At 37.1% G+C, this 22,243-nt stretch overlaps 1 protein-coding gene across 1 annotated transcript; it reads right to left on the bottom strand.

The window, feature by feature from the left end:
* Window positions 1–11,061: 11,061 nt before the first annotated feature.
* si:ch211-284e13.4 (insulin receptor substrate 1-B) lies at window positions 11,062–21,937 on the bottom strand. Its single transcript, XM_059350985.1, has 3 exons — window positions 21,218–21,937; window positions 16,662–19,799; window positions 11,062–11,252 (listed from the first exon to the last, which is right to left on the bottom strand). The coding sequence occupies exons 1-3, from the start codon at window positions 21,564–21,566 to the stop codon at window positions 11,245–11,247; spliced, it is 3,495 nt and encodes a 1,164-aa protein (XP_059206968.1). The 5' UTR covers window positions 21,567–21,937; the 3' UTR covers window positions 11,062–11,244.
* Between the last annotated feature and the right edge of the window lie 306 nt (window positions 21,938–22,243).

Here is a 22,243-nt window from a genome sequence, read left to right on the forward strand (position 1 = left end):
GGAGCTCCCACTCTGCTCCAAATTCCAGGTATCAAAACCGTGATTCTACTCTTCTTCTTCTTCTTCTTCTTCTTCTTTTTCTTCTTCTTCTTCTTCGTTGGAATTTATTGGCAGTGGGCATCCTTAATGTTGCATTTACCGCCATCTGCTGGATTTTATTTCCTTCTCATTTCCCTTCTATTATAATCTTTTTTTTATTTTTTTTTTTATTTTTTTTTTTATTTTATTAATTTAGACAAAACACAACACAAATCACCAATGAACAAACAGAGAAAAACAAGAACAAAATCACAAAACCAACCCAAATACATAAATAAAACCACAATAATAAACAAGAACCTTAACACATCAAAACTAAAACAAGACACAAACATACATCAAACATAATTACCACATAAAACACACAGTATATCAGTAAACTTGATAACCTAAGAAAAAATAAATAGAAATTATAATATATAGATAGAATATAATAATAATATAAATAGAAATCTATTATAATCTTTTAATTAATCCAGTTGAGATAAGGAATCTCATGATGTTTCTCCTTCCTTCCTTAGTTTTCCCACATTCTATTAAATTCTTGAAACTGTTTCCCTCCATTCCTTCCCTCCGCAGCCCGATCCTCATCTCTTCCCTCTCTCTTTCATATCCAGCACATGCTATCAACACATGTTCCACTGTCTCCATCTCCCCACAGTTACACTGCCCCGTTGGATGTTTTCCTATTATACTAAGTCATTGGCGGTTCTACACAGGGGCCTACAGGGGCCACTGCCCCTGTGAAGAAGCCTTTTGCCCCTGCTGTGGCCCCTGTGTCAAATTAATAATAAAATGGTCAATTTATAACAATGAACAATGGAACAATTCTTACCTATTTTTTGTTCAAACAATATCTCATTGCACACAAAAGGAACCCAGAATGTGTACATTGTATAATAGTTTAACTCTATGGGGTCTTATAGGGCTATTTTGTCCATTTTTTAGTCTTTGTAAGTCATTTTGTGTCTTTTTTTTTGTCATTTTGTGTCTTTTTTGGTCATTTTGTGTCTTTTTCAAGACATTCAAAGATTTTGAATGCTTAAATATCATCTTTGCCATTTTTTCATGCGCTAATGTGCCCCTCTGATTAAACACTGGCCCCTCCTTGGCCCCCACAGGAAAATTGGTCTAGAACCACCACTGTACTAAGTGTATTATTCAGTTTACTATGTCCTATTCGTATTCTGCTCATGATAACTTGCTCTGTTCGGTTGTCTCCATAACATCCCACCTCTCCCACTACACTTTGTAATTTATATTTAATTATATATATATATATATATATATATATATATATATATATATATATATATTTAATTAATTTATAAATGTCTCCCTTTCTCCTGGTTCTTCCAATATTGGTTCCATTGATTGTTTATTTCCTTCCGTACTAAACTTTTCCCCTCTGTTTTTGATAATTTTACTTTCATTTCCACCTCCTCTTTCTTTACTGCCTCCTTAGCGACTTTATCTGCTTTTTCATTTCCTTGAATTCCTAAATGAGCTGGAACCCACATGAATGTTATATCCCTCCCCTGCTGTATTAGTCTGGATGTTTTTGTGATTCTACTCTATTCTACTCAATCTGCTATGAAAGTGTATTTTTTTCACAACTTTGTGCTGAATATCACCAATATTAACACTATTACAAACACTATTTGGGTTGAACGCAAAACCTACACATCTATACTAAAATTCGCACATCATTTAGATTAATTCCGCAACCGCTGGAGTCGTTTTCTTCTGCGTTTTACCTCGATTATATTACATTGTACGTTTTAATTAATTTTTGTTTCAAACTCTCCAGATATACCCATGTGTTTCACGTAAAATGTAACCTACGCGATATCCAGATACAATAATATGATACAGATAAAAGTCACTGAATTTACGATCTGTGAAATGAGTGAACATTAACACTTCCGGTTCACATTCTTTCTTATTTTTCAAAATAAACTCTACTCAGAAGGTGTCACACCACCCCCTACTGGGCTTTTTTTAAAAATTTTATTTATCTATTTATTTTTTAACTAAACTTTAAGTAAAAGGGGTTTTATTTTTCACATTTTGGAACTTTTAATTAAATTGTATTTATTCATTTTAGTGTGTTTTTTTACGTCCTATCTGTTTTTTATTGCATCAAATAAAACTAAACTGATGAGATTAAAAAAAAAAGAAATTGAAACCAAAAAAATAGCAAATTTACACATACATAGCACAGATCTGAGTTTCCATTTTTCTTTTTTCATTTTGAGACATTTGCATGCATTTCAACCCACAGTCCAATATCTTGTAAATAATAAGACTGCATTATTTCCAATATCAATATATTTTCCCATGACTTTCTAGATTAATTGATATTTTTAACAAAATATCAAAAAATAGTAAAAATAAATAAATAAATAAAATACCTGTGCAATTTCGCAAAGCCTAAGGTGAAGTCCTTAGAGGGTAAAGTTGATTTGATAAACAGCTACAAAAAATCCAAAGCTGTTCAGTTTATCATCATGTATGTAAAGAGAAGAACAGAAACCAGAGATTTGAGAGGCATGAAATCAGGAAATGTTTGGCTTTCGTTTGCTTTAAAAATGACTAAGATGGTTATTCAATTATTCAAACAATTGCCACTTAATTTCAAGGTTAAAAAACATTTTCTGTAATTAAAAAAAGAGCACAGTGTCTGTTTTTCATGAAGTCAGACCTGTAAACAAAACATTATATTTCACCATTCAATATTCCAACAACATCTGATAACCTAGCATCCACCTTCCACATATACTCTGTAGTTTTAAAGGACTGAAATCTTGAGCGATGGATAATTTTAAACAACAGCTGAACTTGTGTAATGTGAACGATGTGGCTGACAAAGGTCAAAACAGCTAATCAATTCAAGTCATTTTCCTCATTCTGCGGCTTTTTAACTCTCCCACATTACTGACATTAACAGCTTACGGAGTCTTACTGGAAATTGTAATGCAACCAATAAACACTTGCCTGCACAGCAAAGTCTAAAGAAGTTTTTGTCAGCTTTTATTGCTTTTTCACACTTTTGTTATGCTCGCACTATTAATTCCCACAAGAATGTTTGAATGCTATTTGCTTCAGTATTAAATATGTTAAATAAAATGAAAATAAAAGATTTTCACTTATTTTTTTGTTTTACTTGAAAAAGTAAAGGCACCAACGAGAAGTGTTGAGTTGTAGAAAACAATGTTCAATTTCTTACAATTTGATGCATTCTATATATTTTTTAATTAATTGCAATGACGTGGAAGTTTAATTATTATTCTCTTCACCTGTAGATTAGTGATTTAAGGGGAGACACTACCCTTTATTAGGGTATTTACACCTCTATACCCCCTCTATACACACACCTCAACAATCAATTGTTATAAGGAAAGTAAAGTAAAGTAAGTAAAGTGAGGTTCATATAGACACATCTATAATGCAGTATAGCTAATCATGATGTTTCATTGTTGGCATTAAGTAAAGTGTAACACATTTTCATGCATGTAAAAGAAGCTATGCTGCATCATGAAATGACTTATGATGCAGCATAGCTTCTTTTAAATGCATGAAAATGTGTTACACTTTACTTAATGCCAACAATGAAACATCATGATTAGCTATACTGCATTATAGATGTGTCTATATGAACGTCACTTTACTTACTTTACTTTACTTTCCTTATAACAATTGATTGTTGAGGTGTGTGTATAGAGGGGTATGAGTAGTTGTAATGTATTATAAGCCTCATCAGTCAGCCTGTAGTTTATAACCAGTCAAGAGCACTCATAAGACACTTGGATTTATAAGTCATTATAAGCTATATTTATAACTGTTGATATAGTGCATCATGAAGCTTTATATGTGTTTATGAGTGCAGTCATAATGCATTATGATTGATTATAATGAGCATTATAATTCACTATGAATGCGCTCATAATGCACTATAGATGTAGTCTTCATAGAAAGTGTTACCGAGGTTTTTCCCACTATTCTGAAAGAGTATTTGTTATGGGAAAAAATAGCCCGAAACCTTAAAATTGTCCAGTTTTTGCCTGCAGTGTTTGGCCTTAAGGTAAAAATATGCAAGTCAGACAACAAAAAACCCCCACAAAGTCCCATTGTTGTTATTCACCTCTGAACTTAAACATTGCCATCTGTTTAAACAGAGTAGCCTGGGATTAAATACATGTCCTCGTTCCACAGGCTTATCCTTAAAAACTTGCTGGCTTATAACAGTCTGGACTCACTTCACCTCACCAATGTAGACTTTAGCAGACATGCAATCAATGAAATACACACAGTTTTCCATTTTCATATCACTTTGCCTTTTATCAAAAAAGAAAAACATTGACGTTGTCTACATCACAGACAAGAATCATCAATATTCTGTTTTAAACAATTTCGCCATGAACAGAATGAACCCCATGCCCGTCCCTCCCCTGGAGCAAACTCCTCTATACACAGTATACTTTACATACCTATAGTTCCTGTTCAGTCTTTTTGCATTTTACATCATTATCAAAGTAGTATCAATAGCTTTAAAATACATACAATGCTCTTTCCATTGTAATTATAATCGCTATCCTGATTGTACATACAGTATCATTTCCCACAGTTAGAGTCTGCAATTTATGTGCCTCGTTTTCCAACATGTTGTCACAAAATATTCTGAAGAGACGACACAAGTCTCTGCATTTCAATAAACTAAAAAAAGGCTTGGCAGAATTCTGATGGTTCGTAGATGAGAAGCATTTCCGTACGACCGCCGTGAGAATGGAAACACTGCAGAGAGCGTCACGCTGTTAAAGCAGTTTTTGAATACACAATACGTTGAATGATATTTATCCCAAATCCACGGCTTTTATTCATGCGTTCCTCCTATTTGACGTCAGTAATATCCTTCTCAGACTCTCCAAGGGGCTTTACTGCCAACTGTTACGTCTGCCCCAAATTGAGATTATGAGGTACAGTCAGAGAATCTCAGTAATCCCCAATTAGAAGAGTTACATTGACGGAATAACAAAGAGATTATAAAAAGATCACCTCAACAAAAGAGTAACACAAGTTATAAAAGTGGAACAAGTCCATGTAGTCGTGTAGTGGATTTCTTACACAGAGTTTGGCAATAACTTCTTCTTTTTTTTTTTTTTTTTAAAGCACAAACTGTTGGCAGTAGTGGGCTGTGCTCAAACAACACACATTTTTACTTTATAGGATTAAAAACAGTGACAGATATTGAAATTTGTAATTAAACATTTTTGTTCGGGGTTTCGGGCTCAGAGATCACCAGACACAAAACTTTGGCACCAGAAACACGTCCTCAGTAGAAAAGGACCTGTGGGGCCAGGTGTTACGCACATCTCACACTGAATACCAAAGAAATGTGTGGAAGACTTGGTTTTCCAGGAGCTGGTTTGAATTTCTATTTATACACTGAGATTAGAGATGCACCGATCTGTCAGATATCAATGCTTGGGCTTTGGGTATCTGTCAATACTGAGAACCGATCTAATAAACTGCATGCTTCACTGTGTGGAAGTTACAGGGATTATTCTTTTATGTGTGAGGAAACAGCAGGCTTGACTTACACATTGCTTTAGAAAAAATATAACCAATAAATCAATAGATCCAAATCTGATTAATTGTGCACCAGATCAAAAATTTTGCAAATAAACAGAAATTAGAAAGTGTAAACCTTTTAAATTCTGCAACAAAATGCTCAAATGCAATTAAAATCCAGTTTTAATGTATATAAACATTGAATTAAAATGATCAGCCCCATTGTCACCAATATTTCTGTGCATCCCTAATTGCAAAAAACGTAAACACAACCGATTATCGATCAGATAGAAGTGATCACAGCCCTCTCATACGTCTGTTGAGTAAATATCTAAATCTTTTTACCTCCACGATTTAAAACACTTAAATTATTTGTTTTGCAGCAGCAGCAGCAGCGTGCAAGTGCAGTCAAGCTCCCCTAATATCTGCCACAGGGTCAAAATTATTTGGTTTTTGAAACAAAAAGTCAATCTAAATGTGGGAAAAGCTACCAGTGTCAAAAATACATCAAGAAAGCCTTCTTAGTTTGTACCCTGTAGCCACACAGCCAGAGCCCTGGAGTGGAAGAGTTTGCAATTAGTGAAGTGTTCAGATCCAATCCATCATTTTTTTACCAACACATTCATATCACAACTCTCCACCAGTGACTCTGGATACAGTACGCAACCAGTCATAAACTAAAAGTCACACTACCTTGAAGAAAAAAGACTTATTTTTTGGCCCAGTGGCTGTTTGTTTGTCCATAAATCAGCTCTGTGACTGACTCTGTAGACTTTTGAATTGTTGTCAGACATTTTTTTGGCAATTTGTTTGACAGTAGCAGAACGTTATCAACGGAATAATTGAGAGAGTAATGAGCGCAAACAGGATCGTCTCATAGCTTTGATGACGTCCGTGTTAAAAAAGAGAAAAAGAAAGAGAAGACGCACTATTCACACCTTCTGGGAACTGACTCCACAGCCAGATAAAAATAACAGCAAATACTGTTTCAGCTCAGATAAACAGTCAGACAGCAGGATATCACCTCCTTTCATGATTGTTTGGGGGTTAAAATATAAGAAAATTAGAGCAGAATTTTTTTGTTTTTTTTTGTTTAACCCTCTGAACCCCGAGCAGTTTCAGGGTGTTTTTTGCTCTTTTTTTACATTTTACTCACTGCCTTTATTTCACTGCAATATGAAGTAGGAACAACTCAAAAAAAAAGTTTTGTACAGAATAACACAGTTATAATGACATAAATCATAAAAAAAAGAGAAAAAAAGTTGAATTATTATATTGAATTTATAGCTAAAATTATTTGACAAGTGAATACTTTTATAAGAAATGAGGTCTCCACATTCTATATTGAAATATTTGCATTTTTACAGCCTTTTCAGTGAATATTTGTCACGAGACATGTAGAATAAAGTGATTTTGACATAAATATCACAATTTTAAGCTTCGTTTTGGTTACTTTCTCTAACGGAAACTTTCGTAACCTATGATCTGTTCAAGGACTGTCGGATAGTTCAAACTTCAATGATAATGGCTGCTTTTACAGTTTCTTTCTATGATAAACAGTGAATTTTTGGCTTTCAATCCCAACGGGGTTCAGAGGGTTAATACTGACAGAAAAACTTTTTTTTTTATCAGTGGACAACTTATTTTATATACAAGACACAGGGAACTGTATTCATTTGTTCTTGGTGTAAAAACAGGTTAAGTCATTAAAAATATGATTTGAAATTTAAATCTATACAATGTAAAATCCTAATGTACAAGACATATTCAGGTTTTTTTCCTGCTGCACAGTGTCCAATAATAATCAGCTTCAGATTGACGATCAGGCTGTCAGCTTTTACACTGAAGTGGCTGGTTGGTAGTGGACAGGAGCAAAAATATAATATTAATTAAAGTATGAAGTGGATGCGTCCCAGCATGTGAAACTACTGAAAGAAAGAGATGGTCTCTTTTTTTTTGGCCAAAGCTCAGCTTGTGGAAGCCAAACAAAGAGCGAGGGAGTGCTTACATTGTGGCTGAAGTGTTAGGCACTGCAAAAAAACATAAAACGAGATTTTTTTTTCTTCATGTTTCTGATAAAAACACAGTAAGGCAATTTGATTATGGCTGACTGATAGCAATATAAGTGTCCGGTCTGTCTTCTGTAAAGTTCAACATATTCACAATTTAGACTCAGGAGAGAAACAACACTTTTTTCTATTTTCACAACCCATTTTAAGATTACCTGTGTAAAAACAGCTACAATCAAAAATGAGGCACTTTATAAAAGAGTATATAGATATCTAGGCTATATAGTATTAATCATAATATGTATACTGTATATTTTATATACCATTGTAATGTGTCACTTTATATTAGAATTGTGTTAACTGTTATGCAAATGAGGAAAACCAACTACAGTATATACTATAGTTCCTGTCATTCTACTCGTATACTGTAGTATATACTATCGTATAATGTACAGTTAGAACAAAGCTCAGTTGCCAAAAAAAGTATTTACACTTTCTTCATTTTTTTTGTGCAACACAGTGGTTCAAAACGCATGAATCTGAAATCTTATTTGGTCGGAATCAATTTGTGATAAATATTTTATGTCATAATTTATGTAATTCACATTGTACATCTTTAAAACTTGAAAGAGAAAATATAATGTCTATTTATTTTTTTTGTATTATTATTATTATTATTATTATTATTTGTTATGGACCAAAATTGCCAAAATAAATGACAAATTAATATGCAAGAGGAATTAAATATTTGATCAAATGTTACATGAATTTATATTAATGTTTTAATTTCTTTATTTATTTACCTTTGTTTTCATTCCCTCTATTTATTTATCTACTTTTCTATTTTCCATTTATTTTTTAAAATAATTTAAAATAATTAAATTGATTAAATTGATATTTGATCAAATGTTACATGAATTTATATTAATGTTTTAATTTATTTCTTTATTTACCTTTGTTTTCATTCCCCCTATTTATTTATCTACTTTTCTATTTTCCATTTATTTTTAAAAATAATTAAAAATAATTAAATTGCATTTATTTTTTATTTATTTGGAGTTTCACTTTAAAATGTATTTATACATTTTTAAATTTATTTATTTATTCATTTAATTCATTTATTATTATATAGTGTTAACTCCCAACCCCAGTCATTTTTGTACAGTCCCTAAACTGTTTAAAAATATTTTTGTTTTTTAAAACTGTAGTATTCAGCTTCCCTCAATGAGTGTGTTATCAGTTCTCCTCAGCACATCTCAGCGAGGACATTTACATACATACAATCTAATTATTGTCCTTACTGCGTGTTTGAAGCCAATTTGATTAAGCTGTTTGCATGCAAAGCAGAAGAATATTATGTTAATTTTGCCATTTTTATGCAATGTTGCATACTGTGATTAGTGAATAAATGCATTGTTGTTCATCTATGCATGTTAAAAAAAAAATTCTGCAGCTACTGAAGGTTTGGAGAGTTAGTGTATATGCAAATATGTATTTTGGGATAAAAATCTCTCTAACGTGGTGGAGAAATCTTGTAAAAGAAAGGACAGAACCACCACCGGGCAAAAACATGATCAGTTATCTTTTCCATCAAACTACTGGATAAATTAATTTACCAAATATCCTTAAATGATCTGACCAGACTTTTATACTGGAGCCATCTGAGACTCAAACACAGGATGTGACAGGACATGTTTAGTTTGTGCATTATCAAAGCTGGGGCTGTTTAAACATGTATCTACAGCTTTACGGATAAAATGTAATCCTATGTAGGAAAACACAGAATTACCTTCTGACAATTTTGAGAGGGTAAAAATAAAGCGATTGTTCTCTTTCCTCAACTACAACCGAAAGATCAACCCTGAGCACAAATATGACAGTGAGAAAATAATTATATGTTATCCTATTTTTATTTATTATTCCTCTAATTTTATAAAGATTGCATAAGACGTGTGGGATTTTCACACAACTTTTTTCTTCTTGTGTGAAAAACTGACAGAAAAGGTTTTTTTTAATCGGTTTTTAACATGATTTCTTTGCCATTTGCCATAAACTGTACTCTCAGAAATTAAGCTCACTTTGAAGTCCATCAGTAGCACAAGAAAAGTGGTTAAAGAAGTATAAAAGCTTTTTTGGGGCAACTGTTATTAAATAAACCAAATATGTTTGCAGTGACAGCGTATATGAGTGTATGAAGCCTCTGCCAAGCTGTTTTTCCTTCTTTTATGAGTCAAAATGACACATGATGACTTATTACATATGGACAAAGGATGATATTATAAAAGCATTCACTCCTGGGACCCAATAAATTAACACGTGCAGCTGAGATTGAGTCAGCTGCCACTTTGAGTCTTGATTTACGAGCGTTCAATAGTGTTTTAAATTAAGATGCACAGATGGACAATTTTTTTTGCAGCCACCTGAAAAGTCACACACAATCGTATATCAAATTGTCATCCTTTAGCTATATTGAAAGGGACAGTTCAGGTTATATGAGGTACTAATCCATAGCAAAGTATATTTTAGCCACTTATAGAAAAAAAAATCAATATCAGTTTAAGTGTATGCTATATTTTGAATATTTATTTATATCTTGCCAAGGTCTTATCAAAACCACCAGACTCCATTGAACAAAGCAGTAATTTGACCTTGCAGGAAGAGGAGTTTTCTGGTCTACTGCTGCCATGATTGTTTAGTTTGTTTATCTGCTTTCCTACTTCCCATGTGTTTATTTAAATTCATTTTAAATGTACTAATTTATTCATTTTATTTATTTATTTAACTTTTGAAGGGTTGTTAAAAAGCGGTTTAAAAATACTTTGTTTTTGAAAAATTGTAGTATCCTGCTTCCCTCGACAAAAGCAGTAATTTACCTCACAAAAAAAACTCCAGTTTCTGGTCTACTGCTGCCTTGATTGTTTGGAGGTTAGGAATCGGGCTTGTAACTGGAGAGTCGCTGGTTCGAATCCCAGTACTGACAGGTCTAGGACTGAAGTGCCCCTGAGCAAGGCACCTAACCCACTGCTCCTTGCATGGTGTGTTCACTTGTGTGTAAAAAAAAAAGGATGGGTTAAATGCAGAGGTTGAATTTCCCCATTGTGGGATTAATAAAGTAATCTTCTTCTTCTTCTTCTTCAAACTAACCTATCAAGGCAGCGTTTAGACTAGCAACTCCCTTGTTCTGTGAGGTAAAAATGCTGTTTTTGTCAATGGAGTTCTCTTGTCTGCTTTTCCAAACTACGTTAGTGCTGACTGCCATTTACTGTAGGTAATACACTCACTATGGAAAAGAACCTCATTGAAAAGAATCTGCACTATCCCTTTAAGTTAATCTGTGATCAAATGCCATTTTGGTTCAAAACAAGATCAAACAAAACCTTTCTCTTACCCTGTGAGTGTGTGTGTGTGTGTGTGTGTGTGTGTGTGTGTGTGTGTGTGTGTGTGTGTGTGTGTTTGGCACACATTTGGTTGACAGAAAACAGCCGACGGGATGGGGATGAGTTTTCCAGGGTTTCCAGTGTTCAGACTCCAGTGTACAGTTCTGTTGTGGCAACAGATCGAGCGTCTTGTCACAGACTGAGTGGAGAGGTCTCACCGGCATCAACGCTCAGATCAGACATGGAGATCAACAGTCTGCAAGAGAAGAAACAAAAGCAAGCAGGGAGGAATTTAAATCATGCTAACAAATATATTTCTCTCCTGGCTACAATCATTTATGTCTTTATAAGTGTTTTTCTATTATTATTTGCAGTGGCGGTTCTACACCAGTTTTACTGTGGGGGCCAAGCAGGGGCCAGTGTATAATCAGAGGGTCACATTAGAAAACGGCAAAGATGATATTTAGGCATTCAAAACCTTTATTTTAGCTCATTTAAAAATCTCATTTAAGTATATATTTGGAAGATACAAATACACTGATTGAAACAATGAGACTTACCAACAATAATTATTTTTGCACGACAATGACATTTCTCATTTTTGTGCACAATTCCTTTTTTTATTTTGAAAGTGCAGTATAGTGAGAATTATCTTATATATATATATATATATATATATATATATATATATATATATACACACATATATACACACATATATACACACACACATATATATACATATATATACATATATACATATACATATATATACATATATATATACATATATATACACATATATATACATATACATATATATACATATATATACACACATATATATACACATATATACATATACATATATATACACATATATATACACATATATACATATACATATATATACACATATATATATATACACACATATATATACATATACATATATACACATATATATGCATATACATATATATATATACATATATATACACATATATATACATATACATATATATATACATATATATACACAAGCTTTTATTGCACAATTAAACTAGTTAGACACATTCTATGTTCAAAAAAATAGAACAAAAAATAGGTAAGAATTGTTCCGTTGTTCATCGTTATTAATTGTAGGCCCCTGTGTAGAACCGCCACTGATTATTTGCATATTAATCCACAGTAAATCTAATTTAAGTCACAAAATGCAACAGAAGGAAAGGCAGTTTAGACTAGATCATATATTCTCCTGAGCACATTGCCTCTGAGCTCCAGCAGGCTGCTTGGGTAAATATCACGTGACGTGTGAAATCTTTCTAAAGGATTTTCAGATTGGAGTCTCTGCACACTGTTGCAGATGTCAATATGATGTGCCTCGGGTCAGACGTATCAGTTCCAGGTATTTAAGGTCGTTTCTTGTTTTTATGGAGCAACACAAACAAACACAGCTCCAGTTCTGAACCGGTCAGCAGAATAAGGTCAGTAGCTGCAAATATCTGTGTGATGACTACAGCTTCAAATTACAAGGGTTTTTTTTTTTTCTCTTGAGGTCAACAGAAGAGAGGATTTAAACTTTATTAAAGAATAACCATAGTTTGTACATCAAGGGAAGATCAATATATATATATATATATATATATATATATACATATAGTATAGTATAGTATAGTATAGTATTATTCAATTGCTTAATGGTCTTGAATGTAAAATTACAGTGAACTTTATTAAAGAATAACCATAGTTTGTACATCAAGGGAAGATCAAAAAGAGTTATTTTCCAAAATTGTACTGATTAATTATATATATATATATATATATATATATACTGTATATAGTATAGTATTATTCAATTGCTTAATCGTCTTGAATGTGAAATTACAGTGAATTCTATGTAAAAATAAGAAAAAACACAATGAATGATGAATGTAAACTTACTTCTTACAGTAAAACTTAAAATGTAATGTAAATAAAAATGTAAAAAGAAATCATTACAGTAAAAACAGTGTATACAGCCAGAGCACACTATTGTAACAAAATAGTTGACTGAATATAATTCACTCTAATTTATATTTTTAAAGATTTTTATATACTTTATTTCAATATATATTTATATGTTTAGATATATAATTCATATCCTTTTTTAAATCATTATGATTATTATTCAATTGAGATCTATTTCAAGTAAATCCAAAGTTAAAAAGTCACATTTTTTAAAGTTCAATACATTCAAAGTCAATGAATGATTGTGTTAAATAATCTGAATTGACCAAAATAATCATGATGATTCAGTCTGACCACTTCTAGAGCCAAATGATCTTCTGAAACCTCGACATTCATCGATGGAAATGAGTTAATTTATGTATTTTTTATGTTCTTTGTTTTTCAGCGCAGATATTTTTTTTGCCATTTTCTTTTATTCAGCTATTTACAATATAAGTTGAACGAAAATTAGAACATGGGGTGTTTCGTTTTAAAGAAAGAAAAATATAAAATTAAAAAAAAAATGTGACATGTAAACATACAATCAGGTTCATACATATAATCTACTAAACTTACATAAATATGGAAAAAGATTTAAACAAGCGAAAGGGCATTTTGGGTAAATCTTCACTTTCTGATACCGATTTTTAAGGTAAAGTATTCACAGATCACCATTCACCAATATGACCAATAAATGAAAATGCACTCAGGAGGCTGTTTCCTTAAACAAATAAATAAATAATATTTAAAATTATTATACATTATTATACGTTACACATACATAAGAAATGATGACTGAGAAAATAAGGAATAAATAGAAATAAAATAAGTATCTAAATAAATATCAATACCATATGTTCAGTGTCAGTCAATTGCTAACCATTTAAATAAATCAAAAAAATTATTAAAAATTATGAAACCATTTCTAGATCAGCCCAAGAATAGTTTTAACCATTTTATGTTTTGTAAAACACCGATAACAATAAACACCGATATGTCTTTGACAGTCGGCTGATAATATTGGTCAACCAATATATCAATCTGACTCTAATTATAATGTTTTTAAAATACATTTAAAGAAGACCGTCTTTATATTGCACTTGGAGGTTATGAAGCTCTTGAGTGCTAAATCATTAGTTGTTAACTAATAACTCCTCATATTGTTGTAAGAGATAATTAACCATTTACAGACAGCCTGAAGGATTTAAGTTACATCATTGAATCAGGCTTTGCATCTTCCAATAAATAAATAAATAAAGTCTTCAGCCACATTCACATGATGTAGAAGTCAGAATACATCAACATGTTGCACAAATAAACATCTTAATCTAATTCTGGCATTTTAATAAAAATGTTATTCCAGCGTCTAATTAAAAGGTTATTAAAAACTGTGAGTAATGATATTAGAAAAATTATTTGAGTGTTGATTGGATACTTGAGAAGCGTGTTTTCATATGCTGCAGTACAGCCGTGCTCCTGATAAACGCGGGCTTCATATATTGAGTTCCATTATTAGAATATGGCTACGGTTTCTGAAAGCTCGCTGTATGCAGCTTATAAGAGGGGAGGCACGTTCAATCATTAATCACAGTGTGAAAAATTACATGAAAGAGTAATTTACAGAATATTAACAGAGCCTTCTTCCTCTCGCTATGCATGTTAAATGCATAAATAAACTACCCCCAATTTAAATAATTAGGCAATTATTATGATTATGCATGTACACGTAGAGATTGAATAGCATTGGATGAATCAATCATGCAAATGTTGGAGCTGATCCGAATAAATACGATGCACAAGTTGTTTGTTCCATTTAGTCCTCTGATTAATATTACATTCACCTGTGAGTGTGTTTAAAAAACACTGCAGTTTTTATTTCTTGACATGCAACAGATCTCTTCGTGTTAATGCATAAAAAAAAGTACTTTACATTAACCGTTAAATTATCTTTTATCTGTGCAACGTGAGGAAAACCTCAGAGCTGCCGTGTGAAATCCTGCAGCCGATAGCACACCCACACATAAACATAAACACCTGGCCCGCGTTCTCTCCCCTCAACCTCCATTTATGTGAAATGGCTCATTACCAGCAGACAAATCAATTGGCTTTGCTCTCTGAACACCCACTTGTGATAATAAGAGACTCTACAGACAACCCACAGCCTGGAAACACAGTGCTGCCCTCCAGCTTAAAGCAAAGGTGCACATCAGGAAAGGATGAAAGGGGAAGGAGTGACTAAGACCCAGACATGAGTTTTGTCTGTGGATTATGCACATCACATAAAAAGCTTACATCCAGCGAGACAAACATTACCTCGAATTATGTAGTTTTTCCTTTTTTGAAATATTTCTTTCATATTCACTCATTATCTTTCTGAAAACCGTTTACAGGGCTGCAACTAACATTATTTTGATTATCAATTAACCCCAACATCTAGATTGAAATGTGTGTTTTCCTTTAGAAATCTCCAAAATTACAGCATTTATCGTAAACTGTTAAACAGGCATTATCGTTGAAATCTGAACTTTCCAACAGTCCTTGAACAGATCATAGCTTACAAAAGTTTCTGTTCGAAAAAGTATCTAAAACGGAGCTTAAAACTGTGAAATTTCTCTCAAAATGTGTTTATTCAACATGTCTCATTTAAAATATCGCCCAAAAAAACACATTTGGAATAACTAGATCCTGTTAAAAACATTAAATTCTGCTCCTCAGCGACACTGTGAAGCCATGATTGATTCTGCTGAGACCAACGGTCACGTGACAAATATTCACTGAAAATTTGTTTACACAGAGCAGAGAGGAGAGGACAGGAGAGGTTGTAAAAATGCAAATAGTTCAATATGTAAAGCATGTGGAGACCCAATTTATGTTTTCCAATATTCATGACACATTTTTGAGTTGTTTACACTTTAGTCATGATTTTGCTGATTCCATTGAGGTGCAGGACTTGAATACTGCAGTGAAATATATGGCCACAGTGAGTAAAATGTAAAAAGAGGGGGAAAAAACCCTGAAACGGCTTGTTGGGGTACAAAGGGTTAATTAAACTGTCATAAACTGCATTTCCTACTTTGTGATAAGTACAAGTGAAGGCCCCACTCAGAGGTGTCTCAAACTATAAAAATATAACAGATAATCTCTTATAATGTATGTAACTGCCTGTGTAGAATATCTGAACACAAAATCTGGTAACACTTTACAATAACCATCATTTATAAATGGTAAACAGATCGTTTATTAATGTTTAATCAGCATTTATAAACTGTATATAGACCATTTAGAATGGTAAATACATAATTTCTTAATGTCTAACTAACTCCATCATTCATAAGTTACAAATAGACTGTATATTAATGTAAGTTTATAGTTACTTTACCATTAAGAAACCAATACATTATAATTAATAGTTTATCAATAGTTTTAGTTGCACTCATTTTAACATTTTTATCACCATATTAAGTATGTTAATGATTTTGAAATGATTCATATACCTTTAAGAAATTGGTTGAACACATTTAAAGATTAAATATGTATAGCACTTTGTAAATGGTTAATAATTGGTTTATAAACCATCTATAAACATTACTTAATTGGTTATTGTAAAGTGTTACCCAAAATCTCAGATGTTCTGATAAAAAATATATATATTTTAAGAAAAGATGGTAGCCCTTACCTTGACCATCCTTTCTACTGTTCTGGTGTGCTCTCAATTCTTCTGACTTATAGAAATCAATACTGGCGTAAGTATTGAGGCTGGAGCCGGCGCTGCTGCCAATGGCGCTTCCCCCAATGTTGTAGGCGGCAGAGGGGCGCTCCACTCCAGCTTGAGGGCTCTCCTTAATGGCCAGGTCAAGGTCAATATAGTTAAGGCCCTGTTCAGCAGATGAGGTGGAGGCTTGTGGTGGAGGTGTGGCAGATAAACTAGCTGCCTGCCTGTTCTCCCACGGCGAGCAATCCAAACCATGCCGATGGCTGGCCGCCTGGCTGCCCTCCGGGAAGATGGAGGTAGAAGATGGTGGGTGGCGCGGTAGGGAGGGAGGGGAGTTAAACGTCTCTGGGTGGAGGCTCTGCCGCCCCTGCTGCTGGTCACCTCGGACCGATCTGCTGCTCCGCTCGGGAGACTGGAAGGACTTGACCGGGGAGAAACCCAACCCTGTCTCTTGCTCCAAAGACAAGGGTTGACCAGAATGGATGGCAGGTCTAACTGAAATGCTGGGATCTGAACCGGGAGCAGGGCTGTCTATTGGCATCACCGCCATCTTTACTTTTCTGTACCCGGCGTTGCCCTCTGCTGCCAGAGGAGAGGACGTGCTGTGTTCATGTCGGGCCTTGGGGGCGGCAGCTGGTGAGCCCTGTGGGGTGCTGAACGTGGATCGAAGGGGAGTCCGGGGTGTCGAGGACTTCCCTAAATCCATGCTGACGTACTCAGCGGAGGTGGACAATGGAGCTGAGAAGCTGCGGGGGAGGTTAGCAGGATTATCGTGGCAGAGGAGGGGTTGATTCAAAGGCCGGAGGGTTCCATGGATCACAGGTTGTCCACGCTGAGAGCCAGAACGTTGTCCTCCGCTGTACTTATTGTCCTCCTTGTACACAATACTGACATACTCACCGACGTTTTGAGACACAGATGGCATTAGGTTCTCCTTCACCCGGGGCAGGGTGTTTGCTTTAGTGATGTCCGAAGACACGCTGAGGGGACGACCCCTCCTTTGTTGCTTTGGGCTCTTACTGGTCGACCCACGCTTTTGATGGTGACGCCCGTCTTTTGCGGACGAACCCGCAAACTTGTACTCAGCTCCAGTCCTTACTAAACTTAACCCTCTGCCCACCGATATGGACTTGTCTTCCAGGCTCTCGCTGCTGGCTGAGCTGGAGGAGAAGGAAGAGGAAGACATGGAGAGCTGACAGCCTCCTGCAGAGCCCGCTGCAATTTTGTTTCTCTTGCTGTATCCCACTCCCCCTCCCCTTCCAGCACCATCAAGCCCGCTGCTGTCCTTTTTTCCTTCCCCTTTATTTAAGTCGTCCTCAAAGCGACTATAGAGCGTGTGTTGATAAGCTCTCGGCAGGGAGAAATAGGAATTGAACATTTTTGGTTGCAGTTGGTGCTGTTCGGGGTGGGAAGGCGGCGTGCTGCAGGCGGAGCGGCTGCAGACCGGTGAGATGTTCATGTAGTCGCTGGCGGCCCGGCTCTCCATGCTGGCCCTGCTGTCCCACATGCCCAGACCGTGCAGGTCTGTGGAGCTGCTGCTGTTGGGAGACATGACCATGTAGCCCTCTGTGCTGGGCTGGCGGATGTGCTGAGGGGGTGACACGCTGTTGTTGGGGGTCATGGCCATGTACTCGTCATCTGCTCCAGGTTTAGCGCTGGTTTCTGACATGCCTATGGAGAGAGAGAGTGAAACGGGAGGAGACGTGACTCCAGGCAGCATTGACATGTAGCCACTGTCCACGGCAGGTCCACCTTCCACTTCTCGCCTGCTTTTCTCAGCCCTCTTCCTATTTTTCCCTCCGGTGTCAAGCTGCCCACCTCCAACCGCCAAGCCCCCTGAACCGTGGTGCAAATCAGCTCTCTCTCGGTTCACACTCTGCGACATGATGGCGTATTCTTCATCGTCTTCATCATCTTCGTCTTTCCTGTGCGGGGCAAGTCGTTCGTGGGCCGCCAAAGGCAGGGACGCCCTCTTACTTAGTAGTCTGCGCTCTGCCTCAGACTCCCTGCTGGATGAGCGCCGCAAGATCCGGCGGCCTTTAGATCGGTGATGGGAGCCAAGGAGACCCTCCCGCTGTCCCATCACGATGTAGCTGGAGGCGCCTTCGCCGTGTACGTGGTGTCCAGACAGACTGGGGACGAGCAGCGAGTGTTCCCCAGGACTGGAGCCATATTCATCGGAGGAGCCGTAGTCACTCGGTGAACCTGAAACAGAGACTCTCTGAGAAACACGAGGGTAGGAGCAGATCATCATGCCCCCCACTGCTGCTCCCACTAGGCCGCACTCGGAGCCGTGACCCGAGCTGGAGGACAGACTCGGCGCAGGAGAGGGTGCAGGGTTAGGCGTGTAACGTGCAAGGCTTAGGGTTATCTTTGCAGGAGTGGGGGCCCTGGTGGGTTTAGGCCTCAGTGTCGGTGTGGTTGAGCAGGAGCCGTTAAGACTCGGGCTGGAGCTCGCCCACGTCCCTTTGGCGCTCGCTCCGCCCTCCTCGGACCTGGCCCCGATGCTGGCAGTCCTCGCCCTCGGGAACCCGTGGCGTGATGTAGGTGAGGTGCTCGTGCTGCTGCCTCCTGTTCCGGGGGTCTCCGTGCGGGCTCTTCTGGAGAAGCCCACCTGGCTCGGCGGCAGATTGGGGTGATGCCTACGGCTCGGGACACTGATGGGGTTGGAGGCGGTGCCCCCTCCGCATGACGTCCCCACGGACTGAGACTTACTGCGTTGACGGAACTCCTCGCTCAGCGCCTTCATGGCCTCCAGCAGGGTCTCGTGCATGTTCTGAGCCACCACAGAGTCATCCACCTGCATCCAGAACTCTCCAGGACCGGTGATGGCAGAGCGGCCCACCTCGATGAAGAAAAAATTCTCAGAATGACCGCACCTGCGGACGTTCATCAGCTGCAACACCACAGCCGCCACATCAGAGTTGAGCTTGACGAAGTTGACCGTCTTGTCAGTCAGGCACAGCCGGTAGATGCCCACTAAGTTCCTGGCATGTCCAAGACCTTTGGGCCAAACCTTGACCTGCCAGACTTCCTTGAAGGTTGGAACAGGAGACGGAGAGCTACACTCTCCACTACTGCCATAGTCTTCAGGAGTTTTACCTTGGAAACAAAAAGAATAAATAAATCAACATTTTGAGACTGAATCACAATCCTTAATTCATATAAAACACATAACCTGTTGATATTTTGCCCCCCCCCAAAAAAACAAACAAAAAAAAAAAAAAAAACAGTGTAGTAATAAGTATCTTTCCTAAACTGCTACATGCATGAATCTCCAGTGTATCTGCCAAGCAACAGTGCTGCAGCTAATTCATCACCATCACTTTTAAGCAACAGCTCTATAATTAATTAAGTCTTAGGAGGTATGGAATACATCTAGAGAAAAGCTGCACGCTCCGTTGTGAAATAATGCATCACAGTTCACATCAATGCCAATTACATGACACATTATAGCATTATCATTTTTTTCTTGCCACACAGCCACTGTTAGGCTATCTTCGTTAAACAACTGTAGTGTTTTTTTTGCTCCTCCTCAAGAAACAATATTTAATTTATTAAAGATGATCCTCACTGGAATCACCTGATTAATTCATGTGTTTAAATCTCCATTTATGTCCACAAATTATGAACACCAAATTAAATTAAATTATGGGTTTTATTGTGGCTGTCCCTGAGACATAATCTCAACAAAATGGGGGTCTGATGTGCATCCATTCAAGATTCCACAACATGACAAATTTGAAGCAGGGCAAGCCCATCAGTCTCAACTAACTGGAATGTAGAAGGATAACAGGGTGGGTGGGTGGTGGTGGTGGTGTTTCGGCTCCAGCATAAGGATAACAACGTAAACACGAGGATAACCAACAGAAACACATTTTCTAGTGAGAGCGCACTGACGATGCCATCTCCTCCCTACCAGCAGCACCGTGCAACACAAATGTAGGTTAGGCGAGCGGCAGTCAGAGCTGTGCAGAAAAACAAAAACACAGGCTCCAGCGGAGTGCACCACGATAGGCTACTACTATATGATGCATCCCTTGGATGGTTGCTATATGCCCACTGCGCCATGCAAAAACACACCGTCGTATGAAACGGCGCTGCATTTCAGCCAGAAAAGGCGATCATTTCAACATTATAGCACATAGAGAGTTTTTCTTTTGCATTAAATTACATTTTGCAGACAGAAAATTATCCAACTGTATTAAGGCTTAGTGAGATTGTGCAGCACAAACGCAGCACATGCCGCCCATAGCGTGTTCAGTCGGATCCACCTGCCTCTTGGTGGTTAAAAAAAAAAAACCCACACCGTCCAAATTGCATATTTATTCAAATTAAATGTCTAAACTAGAGCTGCAGCAAAAAAAAAAAAAAAATCAAACAATTCGAGTCACTGATGTGAAATGCACAATCAGGAATGGCCGAGAAAAATAGTGTATGGAGAACAAGACAGCCTAAGGCAGGATAGGCCTGATGCAGAGACAGATAGTGGAAATCACATCACACTTTTCATATCTTACAGTTGCACTGGAGGTCCAGCATCGCCTGGTACCACTCGTTCTGGACCTCCTCGCTATCTGCAGCGATGGCAAAGCTCTCGCTGCGGGTATAAAGCACTATCATGTGCTTGTTCTTGGAATCTGCCCGCTTGTTGATGTTGAAGCAAGTCTCCAGGTTCAGGACTTTCTTGGGCACAGGTGATTTACTGCGGAATTTCTTCTCGTTCTCGTAATACTCGAGTCGAGCGGGACCATGCTCCGAGGCCGCCCTCAGCACGAAGAACCGCCGGTGCATTGATTTATGCTTGCGGAGATAGCCGCTTTTCTGTACGTCTTCATAGTTCTGTGGCTCGGCTGCTTGGTTCTCCATGGCCGAGGCAGGGTGATGAAAATTACACGCCAATAATCTCAGAAAAAAAGAAGCCCATGTGTACTCCTCATTAATCCATTGCAACTACATCCCTCGTCCTCCCCGCGTCCACATTTAAGTGTCCAGCATGTGTGCGAAGCCTCAGCAGCAGCAGCAGCAGCAGCAGGATGGAGAAATCATTCCAAATCATGTTTTGGATCTGGTCTCATACTTTGAATCCAGCAGCTTGCAGGAGGATCCGCGCACCGGAGCGTGCACAGTGTCCGTCCTGCAGCCCAGCCCAGCCCAGTCCTGCCCGATCAGGTCCGACCACCTCGGTGCAGTTCAGCTGCTTGAGGACGTCTCCTCCACCTGTCTGAGGTTGCCCACAGTCAGTCTCTACCCACCACTGTCAAGATAGGGGGGATAAAAACAGAACTTCCTGCGGCAGTATTCAAAATAAAAGCCCGTAAGGCCTCTACATATCTAGATAGATAGATAGATTGATATACTTTATTTATCCCAAGCTGGGAAATTACAGCGTAGCAGCAGCATTACACACAGAGACAATGACAACACAATTAAATAAAAAGAACAACCTAGGCATACTTCAAGCAATAAAATATACAATACAATAAAAAATAAAGTGTCTAAAGAAGAGTATGTATTAAGGAGTGGAATGGAATTCCAGTGCAGAA

Source organism: Centropristis striata, chromosome 15 (assembly GCF_030273125.1).
Source record: "Centropristis striata isolate RG_2023a ecotype Rhode Island chromosome 15, C.striata_1.0, whole genome shotgun sequence".
Classification (NCBI taxonomy): Eukaryota; Metazoa; Chordata; class Actinopteri; order Perciformes; family Serranidae; genus Centropristis; species Centropristis striata.